Source organism: Gossypium raimondii, chromosome 4 (genome assembly GCF_025698545.1).
Source record: "Gossypium raimondii isolate GPD5lz chromosome 4, ASM2569854v1, whole genome shotgun sequence".
In the NCBI taxonomy this organism is placed as follows: domain Eukaryota; kingdom Viridiplantae; phylum Streptophyta; class Magnoliopsida; order Malvales; family Malvaceae; genus Gossypium; species Gossypium raimondii.
Window position 1 is genome coordinate 35,619,197 of NC_068568.1, and position 21,300 is coordinate 35,640,496.

The 21,300-nt window shown below is 32.9% G+C and overlaps 1 protein-coding gene and 1 long non-coding RNA gene across 2 annotated transcripts; one reads left to right on the forward strand and one right to left on the reverse strand.

Annotated features, from left to right (window-relative positions):
* On the forward strand, nt 1-1,757 carry LOC105778973 (uncharacterized). Its single transcript, XR_008195286.1, has 2 exons — nt 1-1,129; nt 1,206-1,757. It is a non-coding gene; the product is annotated as an uncharacterized LOC105778973 (long non-coding RNA).
* Nucleotides 1,758-2,199: 442 nt separating this feature from the next.
* LOC105781059 (cytochrome P450 94B3) lies at nt 2,200-4,017 on the reverse strand. Its single transcript, XM_012605632.2, has one exon. The coding sequence runs from the start codon at nt 3,946-3,948 to the stop codon at nt 2,422-2,424; it is 1,527 nt and encodes a 508-aa protein (XP_012461086.1). The 5' UTR covers nt 3,949-4,017; the 3' UTR covers nt 2,200-2,421.
* Nucleotides 4,018-21,300: the final 17,283 nt, after the last annotated feature.

Sequence of the window (21,300 nt, forward strand, 5' to 3'; positions counted from 1 at the left end):
TCTTTTTTTCTGTTTTATTACAATTCTTGTTGAGTTTTGAATCATTTTCCTCAAGTTCGAAACCCTAGCCTGTCACTTTGGATGTGCAGTTATTGCTGCTAATGGCATATTGAATTGTGATTGATTTGGTAGAAACCCGTCTTTGATTGGCCCTTCAACATTATTGCTATTTAATATGCGTGCCTTGTCAAAACTATTTCTTGAATCTTCCCTCTGATATCTGAATTCTAAGTAATACCATTTCTCAAGCTTTTTTATGCTTTTACTAGAAACCACATGTGAAACGGCAGACTCGGATCTTGTTTAAGCTTTGAGATTGAATCTTCTTAAAGATTTTTTGATTGATATGTGACCACCTTTCCAATATTTGACATTAACTTTCCTGCGGTAGTTGGAGTCCACTCTTTCATGTGTATAATGCGTGCTTGGATTATACACACTTGGCTTCCCTAAATAAATTTCTTATAGAAAACCTAATGATTGTGAAAAGGATGAAAACATAATCAAGTTCTATTTTGGTCAGTATAAATTTTTAACAGGGTCAAGGATGCTGTTATCTAAACTGCAGGCCAGCTGCTAGAAGTGATGCACCAGGAAGCACATGAATTATCATTCTGAAAGCATTGATAGGCCTCACTTACTTCATTGATTTGTATCATTTACCTACTGTAGAGTGTAGACCTTTCCCTTAATTGAAGTAGAATTGCCAAATATTGTTGGATGGCAATTGAGAGGAATGTATAACAGGAAGCAGCCTTTATAGGCATAATAACCATACTTGATAACAAAAAATGGAAATTAGCAAGGTGGTTTATTATTTTGTTCAATCCATTATTAGCAACACAAAGTAGCTTGTTTATAGCATAGTCTCCTAGCAGATTTCTTGGTTTATATCTATCATGGAAAAGTCGTGTTATGAGTGTAGTTATTTTGTAACTTGGTGAAGCATCAAGGAGAAGACTTGCCAGGACTCAGCTTATCTAATTCTAGCCAATTGTGACACAGAATTCTTTTCCGAGTTTAATTGGTGATGAAGAAGCAAGAGCCGCGATAGTAGGTAATATTCTGGAGAATGGACTTTTGAAGCCTTCAGAAGAGGTCATTGGTGCCACTTGTAAGTTAACAGAAGGTTAGCTTCTGTCTTATTCTTGTTTTATCTTAGCTATTCTTCAAAATTTACCTTTTCCAGTATCTTTCCTTTGCAGGCTACACAGGATCAGATATGGAAAACTTGGTGAAGGATGCATCTATGGGCCTCTTAGGAAGGGTCCGAGACAAGGCATAGAAATTACAAGGATGAAGAAAAAGGATATGCAGCCAGTAATAATTCAGGTAATGACATGCAAATCTGCAGTAAATTGCACCCATGTCCACACAGTGAACACTTATTAGCATGATCACTTGAAGCCATCTTGTGCATTAAGAGGCCAGGCCATCGGTTTCTCTGTAAGAATTGGCATGTATGAAGAATGGAACAATGTAGAAGCTTATCATTAGAAAGACCGATAATTGGTACTCGATGAAGATTGGAAAAGTTTAGAAACTTATCTATGTTTTTAGAAAGACTGAAAATAAGAAAATAAGAAATTGTTTTTTTCTTTCAAGTGGTGGAAAACAACCACAGTTGTAAGCACTAATCAGCGTGTTGTACTGGAGGTGTCTATGAGGGCCCGACCAAAAAGAAAGAAAAGCATGTTGTACCAGTTACATTCATCTTTCTTTAACCTCTATGAAAAGAAAGAAACTTCTTTGATGTCTATTTTGTGTTATTATCTTTGTTTTTCTTGTTTATTTCTTTGTCCCCGAGCAAGATGAGAAAGAACAAAAACAAAATTCCTCATTCTAGTTAAGTGTCAAGTTCTGGGTCTCTATCTAACACGTATGCCATTTGAGCTAAAGCTTCTATTATAATCGTAAAGATTGCTTTGAATATTGAAACAGGATACTGAAGAGGATAGTCTATGTTTGAATATCATAGGTTGCTTTGAATTTTAAAACAGGATGCTTTTATTATACATGCCGTAAGAAATTAATATTATTTTGAATATTTAATACTATTCCCACTTTAAAAAATCAATACATGTGACATAATCCTTCCAAACATGCATGCATGTGCATTTCTGACCGTGTATTAGAGGTGATTAACTAAGCTCATGCTCTTACAATCACAAATTTGTTGCTTGAAGGATAACCACATGATTTTGAGTCAATGATCTAGATTGATGCCAATAATAATGAACGGTCTGATAAAGATTTGTACAAGTATGTGATTGTTTTAGCTAATATTTTTCCTCCTAACTATAATACAGATGAGACATGATAGCATATTGCCATCTTACATTGGTCTTACAAATCTTTTTTTTTTTTTTTTTTTAATTTCTGAAACATTGGCTCTCACTAAATAATGTAATTTTTAAAGCCTTATATTGAATGATCTCGTTTCTTGATCAAAACCTTTAGTCCACCGGCCATGTGAGCCGTCAAGAGTGGCACAAAAATAGGCTTTTCTGATCTGATTGGTTTGATTTCAAACCGTCTCAGTATGGAAGCCACCACATATTTCATCTGAATGAAGGCCATATCTCTTCCAAGACAAATTCTTGGACCTGCCTGAAAAACTGGAAACTTGTATGGACTTACCTTCTTTAGTGATCCTCCCTGGTGACTTGGTTCAATAAACCACCGGCTCGGTCTGAACTCGATGCAGTCCTTTCCCCATAACGCTTCCATCCTCCCCATTCCATAGGGAAAATAGGTTACCCTATCCCCTGCCTGGACTAAAGTACCATCAGGTAACATATCATCCACCATGGCATGCTTTGAGTCCCAAGCTACCGGCGGGTAGAGCCTCATGGACTCACAAAGAGAGGCTTTCAACAATTTCAATCCCTCCAATGATTCATAATCTGACAATCTTTTATCATTTTTCTGTATCTCTTTCAGCAGTTCTTGCTCTATAACTGGATGGCATGAAAGCAACCAGAAGAGCCATGTCATTGCTGCTGAAGTTGTATCCCTTCCTGCCATGATGAAGTTTATGATCATATCTCTTATCACTTCCTCATCACAGCCAGCCAATATCAACCTCGATAGGAGATCTTCACCGCAATTCTCTTGGCTTTCATCCATCTTTTTCTTCCTGTTACGAATGATTTCCTCAACATATGCATGAACTTCTTCAACAGCATCCCTGAGCTTTTTCTCCGATCCAACTCCGAGCCATTTCTTGACCTTCCAAACCAATAACAAAGGAGCTGCTCCACGTTTGGCGCATATCTCCGACGCCATGTCGAAAGCTTTGTTGAGAGGCGAAACAAGCTGAGAAGGGTCTAAAACACAGTGATCCACCCCTAATGAGACCTTGCAGATCATATTGAACGAAAGTCGTCTCAGCAAGTCCTGCAAGTCTACCACTGCTGATGCTGCAGCCAATGATTCTAAGGAAGGTAAAAATTGATTCTCTACCTCTTCTTCCAATGTGCTCATCACGAATTCTCTCAAAGAATTGGTGCTGAAAGCATGGCTTGCTAACTTGCGTTGAATGCGCCAAAGCTCCCCATCCACATTGAATATCCCATAGCCAAGAAAGTCACCCAGAATTTCAGTGAAAGGCTTGCCTTTAGGGAAGTTATTGAAATTGGTTTTCAGCATGTACTCAACGTTCTCCGAGTTTGCAGTCACAATAGTCCTTCGAGCACCAAGCCGGTTAACCACAATTGTATTGGTGTCCGACTCCGCGATGAGCTCTGTATACCAATCTATCAAACGAGTGCGGTTTTTGTAGAAAGAAATCATGCAGCCGATTATAGGATAAGTTGGGGGGCCATGTCCTGATAATTCTGAAACTCTGCAGACTTTACATAAGATTGCATGCAACAAAGAGAAAAACACTGATATCAACACAAACTCCAAGGGAACAAGCTTAAAGAAAGACGTGAATATTCCCATATTAGCATAAAAATGGCAGAATTTGATACTTCTGCAACTGCGACATCAAGGGGGGCTTGCAAAACTAGCTTCCTAGATGGTTGTATGAGAATATATATATATATATATATATATATATATATTCAGCTACCGGTTTCATTATTTTTAAAACATTATGTTATTTTTTTGCTATAGTCATTAGTACTTTTATCAAAATAATGAATAGGTATAGTTGACCCACTACCAAGGTGGATTAAGAGAGAAAACAATATTTCTATAAAATATTTTAAAAAGGTAGAGATTTATTATGATATTGTGCTCTACCTGAGGTACACCAACAATAAATCAATGAAATTTGAATTAATTTTTAATGGTGGCTTTATTTTCAAAACTTACTTTGTTAATCTTCAATGTGTTGGATATGGTAAATTTAAAGGTTTTGAAATAAGATATAGATGGGTGTGTTTTCTTTGCCAGGTTTTTCTACAAGCCTGTAATTATTTCATTGTTTACTCTATTTCTCTTCTTTTACAAGAAGATTCTTTCACAAAGTGATTAAAGAATAGGGCAGTTAATCTTTGTCCAAAGTATAGAACTATCAAAAGTCATTCTTTATATAAAGATTAAGGCAATACTTTGTCAGGATTCAATTGGCTTTTAGCACAAAACTTATTCATCCTCTTCCAAATATTCTACTCAAGTTTCCCATGGTAGTCAAATTGTGACTACCATGTTTTATTATTTGATGCTTTTTATAAACCCTCTTTCAGCTGCTTGATTTTGCTGGTATCAATTATATAAATTTGGTGGATGAGTGACAAAGGACTCATGCTCCAATCTTCCATTAACACCAGCCCTGGATTCAAATGAATTTGGAAACGTGTAAGTCATTGTATTAATGTTTGAAAGCTGGAAAAAACAAAAACACCCTGTCTTCATGTCTGTTATGTTAGCAGACACGTTTGGACCTGACTTGACTAAATCCATGGAAATTGATGTCTAAACTTCATTGAAAGGTATTGTATCCAAACCAAACCCTCGTGCCTTTAAAATGTTGCAGTGAAGAAGATAAACATAACTATGACAATGTTTGTCTTATATTATATATATGATCGAAATGAAACAATAAAAGATGACTACCATCATTACTAACCACAAAAAATGGCCTGCACTACTACCCACGGCTGCGATCCGTAATAATTTGCCCTCATTTTTCCTATCATATTCTTTTATCTATCTGATATATGTATTATTGCATTGAAGCAGACACGAGTTAGCTACAAAGTCGTACTAACTATGCATGCTCTCGACCACACATTGCCAATCTTTTCTTTTATTTTCTTGTTTTCTAGTAAGCAATCTCTTTGTTTTCGCTGTAGCCGACCATAAAATGGCACCCCATGTAAGGAAACGTGACTGAATGTACTAAAGAATCATTAAATCAATGGCTTACTGCACCATTCCAATATATAATAGTGGACTGGATGTGGTTTCTGATGAAATGTGAATGATTGAAATGCTAGTGATTAATATATATATATATATATTGTTAGCCTATGAATGAGACAAAGAATGGGATGGTATTTAACAAATCACCGAAATATTTGTTTCCCATGTCTGTATGCTGGAAAAGTTTTTCCTTGCCTGCCAAAAACAAATAAAAAAAAAGTGGAAAAGTTTTTTGTAGTTGAATGGAAGATTCAAAGGGTTAGCATTATTAATTGGTTCGTAGTGCAAATCCAAGTGTTGGTTTTTTATGGCACGTGGTATGTTAGGACAGAAGCAAACAAGCACAGTAGATTGGAAGTACATTTAAGTAGATGACAATGGTTTGGTTGGTTAATTGGTTAAATGTAGCTACTCAGACCAGGGGAACTTTGGATGGAACCAGTTGAAGAAAAATACAAGAAATTTATCTATCGAAGAGGGGAAAAAGATCAGTTGAAATAGTTTTTGCGTATTCATCAATTCATTAAATAAATTCTAATTTTACATTTAAAAAATATATATTTAAGGGTTCGGAAAAATATGGATAATTTTAGTTATTGTATAAAAATATGATAAAAAACTTATAATGAGATTAAAATTTAAAACTTACTTTTTTTTGTCAGGCATACAAATCTAAGATCTTACCAGAAATTGTGCTCAAAAGGATTGAATAATCATGTATTGCCTGATATGGACTTTCTTCTACATGAACATATTTAATTTTTACACAATTCATCACTTTAAAACTTTATACTATTTACAAGGTTACTTAAACCATATTTTGCAATTTGATAGTTCAAACTTAACCAACTTGGCATATAGTACCATTTGTATATTTCAATCAATGCAACACTATACTAAATCACATGAATGCATTCAACTATCGTTATGCTTAGACACAAATGACAATACCATTTCAAGATTCCAAAATAACTGTTTACATTACAAAATCGACTCAACTTTAGATACATGCCATATATATATTAAAACGTAAAAGAAACCATACAAACTTTGCTGAGTCGAGAACTGTTGATTGGATGCTGAAATCACCTATTGAAACTTTGAAATCCACTAAAACCTACGAACGAAATAGACAAACCGTATGTTAAGCGATAAAGCTCGGTGGTACTTTCATGATTCAAATCAATAAAACATTAGCAATATAAAATGATCACATTGAATTTAAGTTCAATATCAAACCAATACATATTTCATTATGCCATGAAGTTACGTTCCCATTTATATATGTATGCATATAACAATTTGCATACAAGTCAATAACATTGCAAAGAAATTTACCTTACCATACCATTCAACAAGTACCAAACTATTTACCATTTCATTATATAACCATTTACAACATTCAATATCATGTCTTATATTGATGTGTATGCAACAATCCATTTAAGTTTCAAACATATACATTTAACAATTTAATACTCCAGTTTCTTATTAATCAATGTCATTTCATATATTATTATCAACTTTATACCATTTCAATTCAAATCATACATTACAATAGCTTACCAAAATTCATTTTATTTCATTTTTTGATTCCAAGATTTGATTTCAATGTGCCCAATAGAACCTTAGTAAAACGGACTCGGATACACAGGTGAACTACACCACTCCAAATAGCTCGTATGAATTTAAACTACACCACACCAAGGCACTAAATTGCAAAGCCCGTAGGCATCAAATGTATAAATATTTTCAATTACATCCCTCCACCACACCAAAGTTTCCATAAAGACAAATAATAATCGATGATCCACAACAAATGCTAGATCTTAATATAACCTTTCATAATCTTCGTATGATCACATATCTCGTAAAAGTGCTCATATGACCCTATTGACATGTCAATCATATCCTAACCTTTTACTAAGTTCATATGGGCATCAATATTCATATTTTCACTATCATACCTGTAATCACTCTTATTTGCATTTTCATACCTTGTAATCATTTACATTTTCCTATCATACCCTGTGTTCGTTCACATTTGTATTTCCGTATCCTGTATGATGTTCTATCGCATAACAATCATTTATCTCATTTCATTTCATTTTATTTCAATCCAATTTGTATATATAATTTCGCACTCAATTTCAAAATCACATTTCAATTCATCATCAACATACAATATCTCATACCATATAACAGCTTCTAATTCATTCTTGTATTACAAACCATGTTCCACTAAATCATACTACTTTCCATTTTATTCAATTCAGTCCACTATCTCGATATTTAATGTCAATCACAACAAATCAATTCATACGACATGAATATACAAATCGAAATCTTGCGTCACTTGTCAACGACTCTCTCTTTCCCTTTCCCTTTCGACGACTCGGCGTCGTCTTTCGCTGTGATCAATAATTTAATAAATAAACAATATCAGATTTCATTCAATCCACATCCAAATACAAAGCTACACATATTTTGCATTTTATTCAACTTAGTCCCTGAACTCGAGATAAGCATATCTTTCGATATTTAGCTTCAGATCAAAATTCAAATTTATATTCTTTCATTAAGGACCCCGTACTTTCTATTCCTAGCATAATTTCATAGCATGTTTTGAATTTATTCAATTTGGTCCCTTATGTAACAAAGTTAACTATCAAGCTTATTAAGCTTTACAATTTAGTCTTTATCATAATCTAAGCTTAATTTCTATCATTTTCAAGCCTAATTCATCAATTTCTCAACAATGGAAATTTGATAAAAATTCAAAAATTGAACAAATTGATACATGGACTAACTAAATCAAGCTCCCATGATCATAAATCTATAAAAATTACATGAAAAAAAGGCTTGGTTATCTTGGAAATTGGCTTGGCCAAATGCTTAAGCTTCAACCATGATTTTCTTTCTTTTTTTTTTTAACCTTAGACGATGGAAGAAGAAGATGTTATCGTCTGTCCTTCCACTAATGCATCATATACGTAATTAAACTTTTATTAATAAAAATTAATTAAATTAATTATATAATTTTATCTTTTAATCAAAACCAAATAAGTATCATCATTACCATCCACTATTTATTATTCATTATTGGTTTGTTTACCATTTTGGTCCATTGGATAATTGCCCTCTTGGCCCCAAGCCTTTTCTTAGTTAAAACTCCATAGTGATTGAACTTTTACAATTTAGTCACTGAGCTTTAATTAACTACATTTTCGGTTAAATTTCTTAATCGAACTTCAAAATATTTTCATAATAACTCCGTAAATATTTTTATTTTATATTTACAGACTTGGTTTACAAAAATGAAGTTCTGATGCTGCATTTTTTGACACCATTGAAATTCGAGTCATTACATGCATGGTAGAAACTCCACATTGAACTTAGTAACTAAATAACTCACTCTCCCCCCTTTTTTCAGACAAAAATCCAAAGACCTTTAAGGTGCACTAGCTTGAATATCATCCTTATAACAAGCAATGTGACTTGTCTTTGTGAGAAACATGATTTGATTATCTAGATATTTAATTATTATATCCAAATGTTGCAACAATCTAGCACACTCAACTTCAATTTTGCCTGTTGTTGCAACTTGAGTTCCATCTGCCCTAAATCATCATTAGAGTTTAAGTTTGCATCTTCTTAACTACAGCTAGAAAATTAACTTTATGCTTTCCGTTCAACCACTTGTTGGAAAACTTAAGCTTAGATTGCTGCTTTTCATAGATATTATTCTTTATGAGCACACTCTTTTCACTTGACAAACTTTGAAAAATCAGAGATGGAAATGACAACATATGTCTCTTATTCTTTGTTTTTGCATGCTTAACTATCTCACTAGAAATAAGTGCCTTTCCTTTGTCTAATTTTTGTTGGATAATTTTTTTGTGAAAAATCTGGTTTGAAAATGGTTTTCTTGCACAAAAAAAATTAAAACTTTGAAAATCGACCCGGTTTGTGATGTTTATAGCAATAAACCTTAACCGAATTCATACTTGTGTTTTTGGATAAGAGGGTCATTGATGTTTTCTAGCTTGCAACCAAACGATCTTCTTTGCTATTCACATACCATGAATTGTTTCGAGTGTGAGCTCGAACCAATTGAATCAGAACACAGAACTAGGAAAAGTTTTCCTTTGAGGTGAAAATGTAAATTCTCTCTTCTATAATAGAAACCAGTAAAATTGTTATTCTGAAAAATATATTTATAAGTTGAGAATAAATTCTTTTTATTTTTTTGGGAGAATAACAATCTCTTTAAAGTTGTGTAAATAACTCTATCAATGCCATCTATTTATAGGAAGAGAAGGTAGAACCCTTGTAGAGTTGTAGAAGTTTATTTTAAATAGAAAAAATCCTACTTAGAGTAGGAGCTGGGTGAACGAATCACTCTTGTATTTGTACTAGGTTTGTCGCCCCCTTCATGTTATATGAGGGGTTTTGGGTCTCTCTCACATCGGGTCAGTTACGAGTACTTCTTGGGCTTTTTAACCAAGTACTTTGTAATATGATCCAACCCAATTTAGTTTTTCTATTTCTCAAAATAAAATTTTATATTTACATATTAAATAATTTTCTCATCCTAATTTTACTCTAGTAAAATTTGACGATTTTATCCCCGATAAAATTTCGAGAAAATTCGTTCAATATGTTACAACTCAACGTGTTCACTATGACCAAATGATTTATTTTCATTTTTGGGCTTCAAAATAGTCCAAAAAAATAAACTCATTCTTCCATCATTTTTAAGTAATTCTATATAGGATTGCAAATTTCTATTTCTATTTCCATTTTTGGAAACCTGCATTTTTCTCCAAATGATTCCATTTCTCCATTTCGGAGAAAATCATAATCATTCTTGAATATTTTCCATTTCTCTTTTTTTTAATTCATTCATTTCATTTTTATTCAAACACGTAATTCATTTATGGTTTCGACGAGCTAGTGGAGGGACCAATTGGACATATATAGTTGAGGTTCAAATGATTTATAATTAAGTTCTGGCTTTTCGCCCATTAATTATAAACTCATTTAGTCATAGTCATTCCACTATAGTATCATGGTTGAGCTCTCCCTAACGACTTAGTGCTACCCTCATAGGATATCCTTGATCTCTTTGGAATAATATATGTTCTCTCAATATGATCCTATTTGATCTCATGATAACCATTATATCTTCCTTCATGAAAAGTCAATAATTATCAAATAGTGATCAAGTCATCCATCACAAAGATGGATGACCTGTGGTCACATTTACTTTTCATCAACCATGTAATGCCAATGACAAGATATCATTTACCTATGTTTTGGGAAATGAATTCCACTGTTGTGAATGACACTACATACTACAGAAGTCGTACACCTAAGGCACCAGCTTTTGGTTCCTTATCTATTTGAACTCAAGCTTTTACTTACATCAAAGTGTATTAGTCACACATACATAGTTTTCCATCCATTCAGGATTTAGATATGTCACACTATGAATGTCACAAGTGAATAAATCTATAAATAAATTTAGGATCTATTCTGATTGGGTCTAGTCTGATGTACTATCAGTCCAGTCGGTCACATCAATGTCTCTATCTTCTGGGAGTCATCCACTCCGATGCCCAAGACAAGACTTCTCCCTAATTGGACTTGATAGATGACATATTAGTCTCTCAATTGGTTTGCTCATTTTCGATTAGACTAAGGATATGTTTAGGTTCGTATACTAATACAAGTTGTCTTTTTGTACTACAATTCGACTACATAATGCTGCTTAGTATTAGTTAAACATTTAGACAACCAATGAGAAACATTTGTTTCTATTTTGCTTTGCGTGCAAAAATCATGTGAGGAAAATATACAAGTATTAATATAATTGATGAATAATTTTATAAACGAATCTATTTAAAAAAAATTACAAGTGTACTTAAATGAAAATACTACACTTAGGGCACCATATATAACAACCCGGTTTTAATGAAATCAGAATAGTAGTTTTTGGACCACAAATTCGATGAGAAATTTTTTTATTATTTTAATGTCTACAAAATGTTAGTAGGGTCATATTAAAATTTCGTTAAGAAATTTTGACGGTTGCATGCTTAATTATGTGAAAAGGACTAAATCGTAAAAGGTGCCAAAATGGAGTTCTATTAGTTATAAGTGTCAAATATCTATGAAATTTTAAAATGAAAGGACTTAGATGGTAATTAGACCATTTTTGTGGTTAGTGGACATACATGGCATGGTTTTATTGAAATTTTAATAAGTTATAAAGGTTAATTTAGTAAATAACAAAATAAAACTAAAACAAAACAAAAGAAAAAGATGTTATATTCTTTAATTTTCTTTCTCCACTGAAATTGAGCATAGGAAACTCCATTTTTCAAGCTTAGGTTCGGTTGAGATCTTTTTATTGAATGGTATGTAATTTTGTCCCGTTTTTAATGATTTCTATGTTTTCGAGATGGTTGTAGCTTAATCTAGCTAACTCGGGGATCAATTTACAAAAATGTTAAAGATTTAGGGTTTTTCCATGAATATTCTTTCATGATTCTTGATGTTTCATGAAAGATTATGAGTCCTTGTTGATTAATAAACAAGTTTTGTAAAGTAATTTTTGATGAAATTGTCATTTAGGGACTTATTTGTAAAAGTAGTAAAAGTACATGGTGAAATTATGAAATAATGATTTGTATGGGTTGATATAGGTCCCTAGTGTATTCGGCTAGCATGAAATGAGGATGAAAATGCTTATATTTCAATTTATGAGCTTAAGAACTAAATTGTGAAAATTGAAAATGTTAGGTAAAATGGTAATTTTACTAAAATATGAAATATGGACTGAATTGTATAATAGAAATATTGAATGAATTTAATTTATCTATTTAGATCAAGATAGACCTCGAACGAATTTAGATTGTAAAAAAATGAAAGCTTCAGATTAGTCAACTCTGTTTCTATGTCTTTGTTATCCAGGTAAGTTCGTAAGATTAAATATCGATTTAATGTTATATTGATCTAAATGTTAATATGTTATTTTCCATATAACTAAATTATGTATATCCAACGATGTCAGAATGATTATTGAGCCTTGTTTGAACCTTAGGAATTCGTAGGATACAAATGACATGTCATTAGGGTTTTCATGTTTCGAGTGTTGGTCTTGAATGTCCTATCGATGGCTAAGGTCCTACATTTTTTGTGGATACTACATAGCTCGTGTGAGCAGAATCGTGTAGCTTACATTCTGACCCATAGCTCGTGTGAGCAAGTCCATTTCACAGCTCGTGTGAACAACAATGTAAAAGAAAAGGAAATGTTATATGTTTAGCACACTTCGTGTGAGCTTCCCCGCATATCTGATGTTATTTTGAATGGTTCAACGGGCATGAAAAGGAAAGGAACGATAAGTGTTCAAATGAACTATGTCATGAAACAATGAAAAGGTTTGATATGGAAATGTTCAATGAAAGTATATCTATGTTCATGAAAAGGATGAATTCAAAAGTAGTATATTCATGTACACCTAGCTTACCTTATGATAATTCAAGTGAATTATGTGTTAATGCACTAACATATGTTGTTGATGGTGCTTAGGCTTGTGCCAAGCTTATGGTTGGATTATATCGTGCTTAATTTTAATGTTTTGCTTGAAACGATAAGTTATGTTCATGTTTTACGAACTTACCAAGTATTATATGCTTACGTAGTTTTCTTTCCTATGTTTTATAGATAATCGAAAGCTCGATCGGTTTGGAAGCTTGTCGTCACACTATCCAGCGATTATATAGGTAGATTTTGATGTTTTGACCAAAGTTATAATGACATGCATAGGTGGACTTATGTTTGAATATTAGTTGATAAGTTTAGCATGTATATGTTATTTTGGATTAATGTACTTTTGGTACTTATGATGCCTTGTTGGTATGTGTTAATATGACTAAGTTTGATGCATGTTTTAATGGCCAATATGATATGTGAGGGAATAGTTTCAAAATGGTTAGGATAAGGTATGCTTTGGAAAGGTATTGAACTAGATGTATATGAAGGAAATATGGTCAAATGTGCATATGTTTAGGTATGTTGTATATTTGCTTTTGAGGTGCCTTGTATGGCTTATTGGTTGTATTGACTTGGTCTTTTGAATTGGTCATTTTATGCATGTTTTGGTAAGGTTTTGAAGCTTTGAAGTTATGCACAAAATGCTTGTAGGTACAGTTTGGGATGGTGATGGAAATGAATTGAATTTGGCCAATTTCATGTCCATACGGCCTGAGACACGGGCGTTTGTCCCTTGTAGGTTTTAAGGTTTGCAAGTCAGGCAGTTACACGGCCTAGCACACAGCCTGACACACGAGCGTGTAGCTTGGCCATGTGACCCAATTTTGAAAGTTACACGGGCACAGACACAAGCTAGGACACAGTCGTGTGTCCCTATTTCAATTGTTACACAGCTTGAGAAATTGGGGTGTGTCTCAACCGTGTGACTCACACAACCTGGCCACACGGTTGTGTGACCCCTGCAGTTCAATTTTGTTTCAACTTTTTCTTAAATGTTCCAAATGTTTTCAATTTAGTCCCGATTTGTTTCTAAAGTATTTTTTAAGGCCTCAAAGGCTCGGTTAATGGACTATGTGCATGTAAATGAATGGATTATGCTATGTTTATATTAATGTTTAGAAATGTATGTTTTTATGTTACATTTATTCATTTATTCGGTAATGCTCCGTAGCCCTATTCCAACGACGGATAAGGGTTAGAGGTGTTACACCATATCCAACACATTTTCCAAATATATGTAGTGTTCCAATAATTGCAAATAAAAAGTTATTAGTAATAAAAAGTTATACTTCTTGGTCAAGATTTGTCACTTTTTATGGTGATAAGTTATATCTTTTCAATATCAAAATTTACGTCACTTAATTGAATAGTTAGGTCTATTTAAGAGACATGTCTATCAACAAAGGTACCTAATGGATAATTACGTCTTGAGGAAGAGACATGATAACTCGTATTAATAGGAGTGAAATTTCATCTGCATTGCACACCAAAATTGAGAAACAAATCTATTCTTCTCCATATTTAGATATTCAAATATTGTTCTATAAAGAATTACTGAATAAGTTCTATACAGAATTTGATACTCTTGTTATGTTCCGCTTGGTGCTTAGTGGACTGTTTCCATCAATGCAAAACATAGATAGTATTTGAGTTTCATTGTATCCTTGAGGTTCATTTTGTAGTAATTTTTTTGTACAGCAAAATATAAGTTGGGGCAAATGGAACCTTAAAGATAGTGGCATGGTTTCACGCCTTAAAGACTTCAGTTAATTTCTCATAAATTTATTTATATTTCCATGCACCAGTATTTTCTTTTTTTGAGCATTAAGAACATGTTCTTTCTCTTTTTCAGCAACTTCTTCTGATCAAAAGCTTCTTCAACAACCTTGTTTTTTGTTGCATGATTTACACATTAAGTTGTAACTTTAGTTGACTAAAGTTACAACTTCCTTTAGTTCTTCATACATTGTCTCTATTTTTGCTTTAACAACTTGATGTTATTGGTATTACTATGAGAGACTCCGTCAAAGGATTCTCATGTTTCAATGGCATCAATACCCTAGTGTAATCCTTCAATAATTTGATATATGGCTTGGACTTAATCAATTAAAGGTCTTGAGCTAGGGCACTATATGCTACTTTTTGGTCCTTCAACATCATTATGTTCTTCACTCACAATATATTTAGAAAGCAAAATAATATTTTGGATAAACATAATCATCATTTTAAGGTTTTGGTATAATAATGCCCTTACCTTTGGATGACTTGGGATCAATAATTGTACTAGCATGGGAGCTATTGGGTTTCAAGCATAAATGAATGTTCTTTTTTTAAAGATTTCTCTCACCATTGTAACAATATTGAAGGAAATATCTGGGAAAGCTTGAATGAAATTTTGGCAGTGAAAGAAAACTTTAAAGAAAGTTTTATTTAGGGCTTTGGTACTCGAGGCAAAATCAAACTCAATTAGTGAGTATCATTTGTTCCTTTAATACAAGATATCTCCTACTGAATCTTTCTTTAAAAAAATTTAAGAGAATGGACTTGGAAATAGTAATCTCTCTAAGATAAAAATAAATAATTTTTTAAAATGTTCATCATAATCAAAATGACACTTAAGATTGGAGTTTTGGTGCAGTTTCCCCCTAACCAAGTCAAATGCATAATACTCCTACATTATTCCTCAACCTTTCAAACTGAGATTGTAACACTCCAAACCCAGCCTAGACGTTATGGCAGTATCTGTAATGTCACACGATAGTGTTTTTGAAACTTCGTTGTTACGATGAAAACATTTCATGTTATTATCTTTAGTAAACCTTTGTTAGAACTTAAGAAGTCGTCTTTATTCATTTAAAACATTTGTTTTGAAACATCCCTCGTTGCGAAAGCTTTAATAAAACAGTCTAAGTGATCATGCGTTTAGAAAATACTTTAACTTTTTGAAAACCGAATTTCCTACGACTAGCAGGTATAAATCCATAAAGTAAAATAAATAAATAAAAACACAAATTTAAAACCAAAGTCCCAGAGGGTCCTTAAATTACAATCCAAATAATCAATAATAATCAAATCATAAATCGTAAATTGAAAACCATGAAGTCTAAAAATTACTGTGGTCACCGCTGAGTCCTCCGTCGTACCGGTCCATTTAAGTCTGGGGACTACCCGTGCACGTTAAACAAAAATGGTGAGTTTACGTAAACTAAGTGTGTAATCCCTCAGAAACAAACAAACAATCAGTATTCATAGTGCATAGTTAAACAGTCTTAGGCCTAAGCCCTTTTTAGTATCAGTGACAGTATGGGCCTTAGCCCATCTCAGTACAGTGTCAAAAATACAGTAGGGCCTTCGCCCATCACAAAGATCGAGGCGAATATGATTATGCAAGAGCAAAATCCTACCCAACCAGCCTCTACACACCATCTCCGTCCAACCCTACACTCCATGTGGGGATATAATCAACCCACCCATCCCTACACTCCAAGTAGTACTGCATGCGGCACAAAATAATAGTTTGTAGCTGAGCTGCCAGTAAATTAGGCTTAAAGCCTTTCAGTACACTTCTTCCGAATAACAACCCCCAACCCAATGCAATGCAACATACCATGGATGATATGCTATTATGCAATTTCAGTACATATATTCAGTTCAGATATTAACATGCTCAGTACAGATATCATTCAGACAATTTCACACATTTAGGGATCTAAGTAGCGGTTACCGACCTTACAGTAGGTTCACGGTTGACTTGGGTGACCCATGCAACCTTAGAAACATTTCGGTAAAAATGGGCCCACACGTTAATGTATGCCAGTGTGGGCCCCCACGCTCATGTGGCCCACTCGGCCCAAATTGGCCTTGACCGTGTGATCCATTTTTAATGTAACCCACACTAGTTAAATATTCATATATGTTTTCACTATTTACTTATATGTTCATTCAAAGCTTCTACTTGAGTCATTGTCACTAAATTATTTATATCCTTAGCTACAAAATTCCAAATTAAGATCCGCTTAATGTTTTTGAAACTAAACTCAAATACCTTTCTACCATAAAAGTTTCAAAATTTATAGCTTATCAAATAAGTACAGTAAAATCTTCAAAGTTATCCCTATTCTACTGTTTGACAGCTTCAACCTTTCCTTACTAAAATTATTTATCTCTTAGTACGAAATTTGGATGATGTTTCCATTTGTTTCTATTAAAATAAACTAATTAAGGATTTAAAATTATAAATTTAAGCCACTAATTATTTTTTTACAATTTTTTATGATTTTCCAAAGTCAGAATAGGGGACCCCAAAATCATTCTAGCCTTGTCTCACAAACTTTATTATATCTCATAATTTACAATTCCATTGCTTACATGTTTCTTCCATGTAAAACAAGACTCAGTAAAATTTAATTTCATATTTTATTCAACCTCTAACTCAATTTCCACTATTTGTGATGATTTTTCAAAGTTAGACTACTGCTGCTAGACAAAACTATTTTAGTGCAAAATGTTGATTTCCAAGTTTATAACACCCTTATTTACTTTCTCTACAATTTTTTTCGCATCATTTTCTCTTATTTTCTCTTATTACATGACAACAAGAAATTTTGGCTTTTCACCGAATCCTATTTTTTGCATTTCGGGTACACACCGGTATCGTTTCTGATGCGTAAGCACTCCTAAGCCTACAAAACCTAAAAATCGACCAATATATCTCCAGATTAATCACTTAATTCATTTTTAATCAACCAATTTTAGAAGGAACTTGACTAAAAACCTAACAAAACCCTTACCTCGCTTCAGTAACCACGACTTCGCACAATCACAGCGTCGATTCAAAACCATTAGCCCATTGATTAACTCCTAAACACCAAAAAGGAATCCCCCTTTTAGAGATTAACCAAGAACGATTAACAATAGACAAAACCGTTACTTACTAAACACGCGCAACCAACGATGAACAACCGAACCAATTGGAAAAAAAAAGAAAAAAACAGAAGGGGAAAAATAATGGAAATTTCGGTAGCAACTAGGGGAAAGAATAAGCAGAGGAGAGAAAGAAGAAGAAGAAAACATCAAAAAAAGTTTGGGGAATTGGAGAGAAAACTGAAACTCTATTTTTTTTTTTTGCAACAAAAAGATAATTAGATTATTTTCTGATAATCTCTCCCCAATTATCTCCTAAAATCACTCCCTATTAACCCACTAAAACACAATTACTTAGAATTTTGGCCCAACACAACTCTTAGCCGAAGTTGGAGCAAAAATACTATCTCCACGCCATCACAGAGAATTGAGCACAAGACCTCCAACACTCCAACACTCCACTTAATCCCTAGACCAGCAGGCCCATTCTGAGATAAACTCACCAACAATTAAACTTAAGCCCTTTGAACAAGGTTAAGGCTTTATTTATAAAAATACCAAAATCTGCCCAAGTAAGGCTTGAACTTGGGACCTCACACACACACCCAGAAGACTTAACCACTGAAGCTGACAGATATTTGTGTCATATTTTCACAATAACGAAATTAGAAATTTTGGGGCATTATAGAGATGCATTATGGCAAGCTTGTTAATTTATTTTCAATTGGAACATGCTTCAATTTGATATTTTCAACATCTACCAACTCTTTATGAACTAATGTTTGGCTTCAATGTGCTTAGTCCTAGAATGCAACATAGGATTTTTTTTGTGGTATTGATGGAACTAAGGTTGTCATAATAGTTAGTTGCAACTAGAGAAGCAACCTCAAAGTCCTCTAACCTCTACTTCATCCACAACATATGTGCATAAGAACTTCTTATAGTTATGTACTCTAACTCAGCTATAGATAAGGAGGTTGGATATTGCTTTTAGCTGTACCAAGATACCAAGTTGGTTTCAAGATAAAAACAATCCCCTAAGGTACTTTTCCCGTCATCTACATTCCCTACCCAATCCGTATCACTAAAGCCTACCAAGACATGTTTGTGTCCGTTAATAGCCAAGTTCCAAGATCAAGATTGTAAAGACACGAAAGCCAGTGGTGTCAAAAAGTGTGGTTTCAGAACCCCATTTTCATAAACTGGAATTGTAAGTATTTTTTATTAAATTTTTATAGAGTTAGATTAGAAGTGAATTGAACTTTGGTCAAATAATATTGTTGAAATAATGTTTAATTAGAGTATAGGGACTAAATCATAAAAGTGTCAAAAGTTTAATTTTTATTAAATCATAATGTAAAATATTACTAAGGGACTCATAAGGTAATTAAACCATTAGTTTAATAGCAGTGGACGGTAAATGAGCATATTACTTATGTATTTGGTGTTGTATTAATAAAATAAATAAAAATAAAACAAATATAATAAAACATATATTAAGTTAATAATAAAAGAGATGTTGGAAAGAAAAAGAAACCGAAATTTCTCATTTCTTTCATTTGGCTGAAACTTTAAGGGAGAAGAAGAGGGACAAATGGCTAGGCTCCAAATTTTTCAAGCTTCAATTTGGTTAGTGCAATTTAGTTATTTTCTTGTAATTTTTATGTTTTCAAAATCCCGGGAGCTTAAGCTAGCTAATCCATGTTGTATTTTTCAATACTATTAAAGAATTAGGAAGTTTCCATTGTTAGATAGTTGAAGCTTTTGGTGCTATTTTGATAGATTTTAAGTTTAGAGTTGAAAAAGGATTAAATTGTAAAGTCAATTGATGATTTTGTGCAATAGGTGCTAAATTGCACAAATTTCAATTTTTTTGGTAGAAATGAGAAATAGGAAGTTTAATTGGGCCTAGAGTGAAACCGGCATGAAAAGTTATGGCTAAATCTGAAAGTTATATTAGTCTCGGTTTTAGGGACTAAATTGAATAAAATGCAAAATTTACACAATTTAGGAATTGAATGAGAAAATGATTAAGTATTGATGAATAGCTAATTTCAACCCAGATTTGTAGCTAATGTTGACCCGAATTCCTCGAAAAAGAAAGGAAAAGATAAAGTCGTCGACGAATAGCTCGGAGTTTACGGTTTGTGTTTCTATAATCCGAACTACTTGTAAATTGCTAAATATTGAACTGTTGTTGCATAGTAAAAACGTAAGGGGAGACGTTTTGATATGATGAGGTATTTTGAGGTTGATTTGAATTGAATAAGGTTAGAGAGGACTAAATTAAAATTATGTGAAAAATATATATGCTTATATAAATGTGTAATGAATGCATATAAAGATGATTGATGTTGTAATGAGTATGAAGGAATGATTTAACGATGAATCTATATATGAAACTAGATGTTGATTGATAATAAATTAAGTAATGAGTACCCTATTAACTATTTGGGCAAAGTCAGATATAGTTGGCAAGCCATAGGATAGGAAGAATTTAGGGTTACTTCAACTACAAGTCGATGAGGCACTGGGTGCCAATTTGCTTCGGTTATAGCGGTGAGACACAGGGTGTCAAACTTATTAATAAGAACTGGCCATTATTTGTTTCGGATTTATCTAATGAGGCACTGGGTGCCAAAATGGTGTGTTGGTGGATTCGTGTATTTGTCCGAGTCTGATTCGTGTTAATAGGGAGTTAAATGATAAAAATGAAATGTTTATAACTGAAATGATGATATTAAATTAGTCATCACATCCCTATGTTTGGAGAGAATCTATATGAGATGTAATTTTTGTTATTGAAATGGCAAATGGATGAGAAATAAAAATGAAATGTGAAATGGGATACTCAATTGTGAAATGAGTTGGAACATTGATAAAAATGTTCATTGAAATTATGGATTTAGAAATTGAGATGGAATGTATTATCATATGAATTGAGATATCTAATTATATGTAAAGAAGATTTTCCATGTTATAACATTAGTAAAATGTATTAGATTTAAACAATGAATGTATGAATTGACATAATTGACATGTTAATTGCATAGCATAATCTAATTTAAACTTAGGCATTTTAAATGTATTATGTTATGTTTTAATGTTCGGATTATAGAAATACCATTGAGTTATAATCAGCGTACGATTTTGTTTTCTGTGTGCAAGTTAGGTGCTTTACAATTCAGTCAACGACTTAACATCCAACAACAATCTTAGACTCAAGTGTTGGTGATGATTTAATTTTGGTCTCGGCATGTACCTAGGGTGTCATTTGGATAAATATATATAATGTTCTATGGTGGATTTATGTTGACTATTTTGAGAATTATGTATATATATATATGTGTGTGTGTGTGTATGTTAGCAATGATCATGATGATGATTTTTTGTTAAGTAGTTGGCATGTATGTTATTTCTTTATAAGGTATTTAGGTGGTATGTCATAGAGTACATATGAAAGAGTGATATCTATGCCTATGCAATGCTTGAAATGAT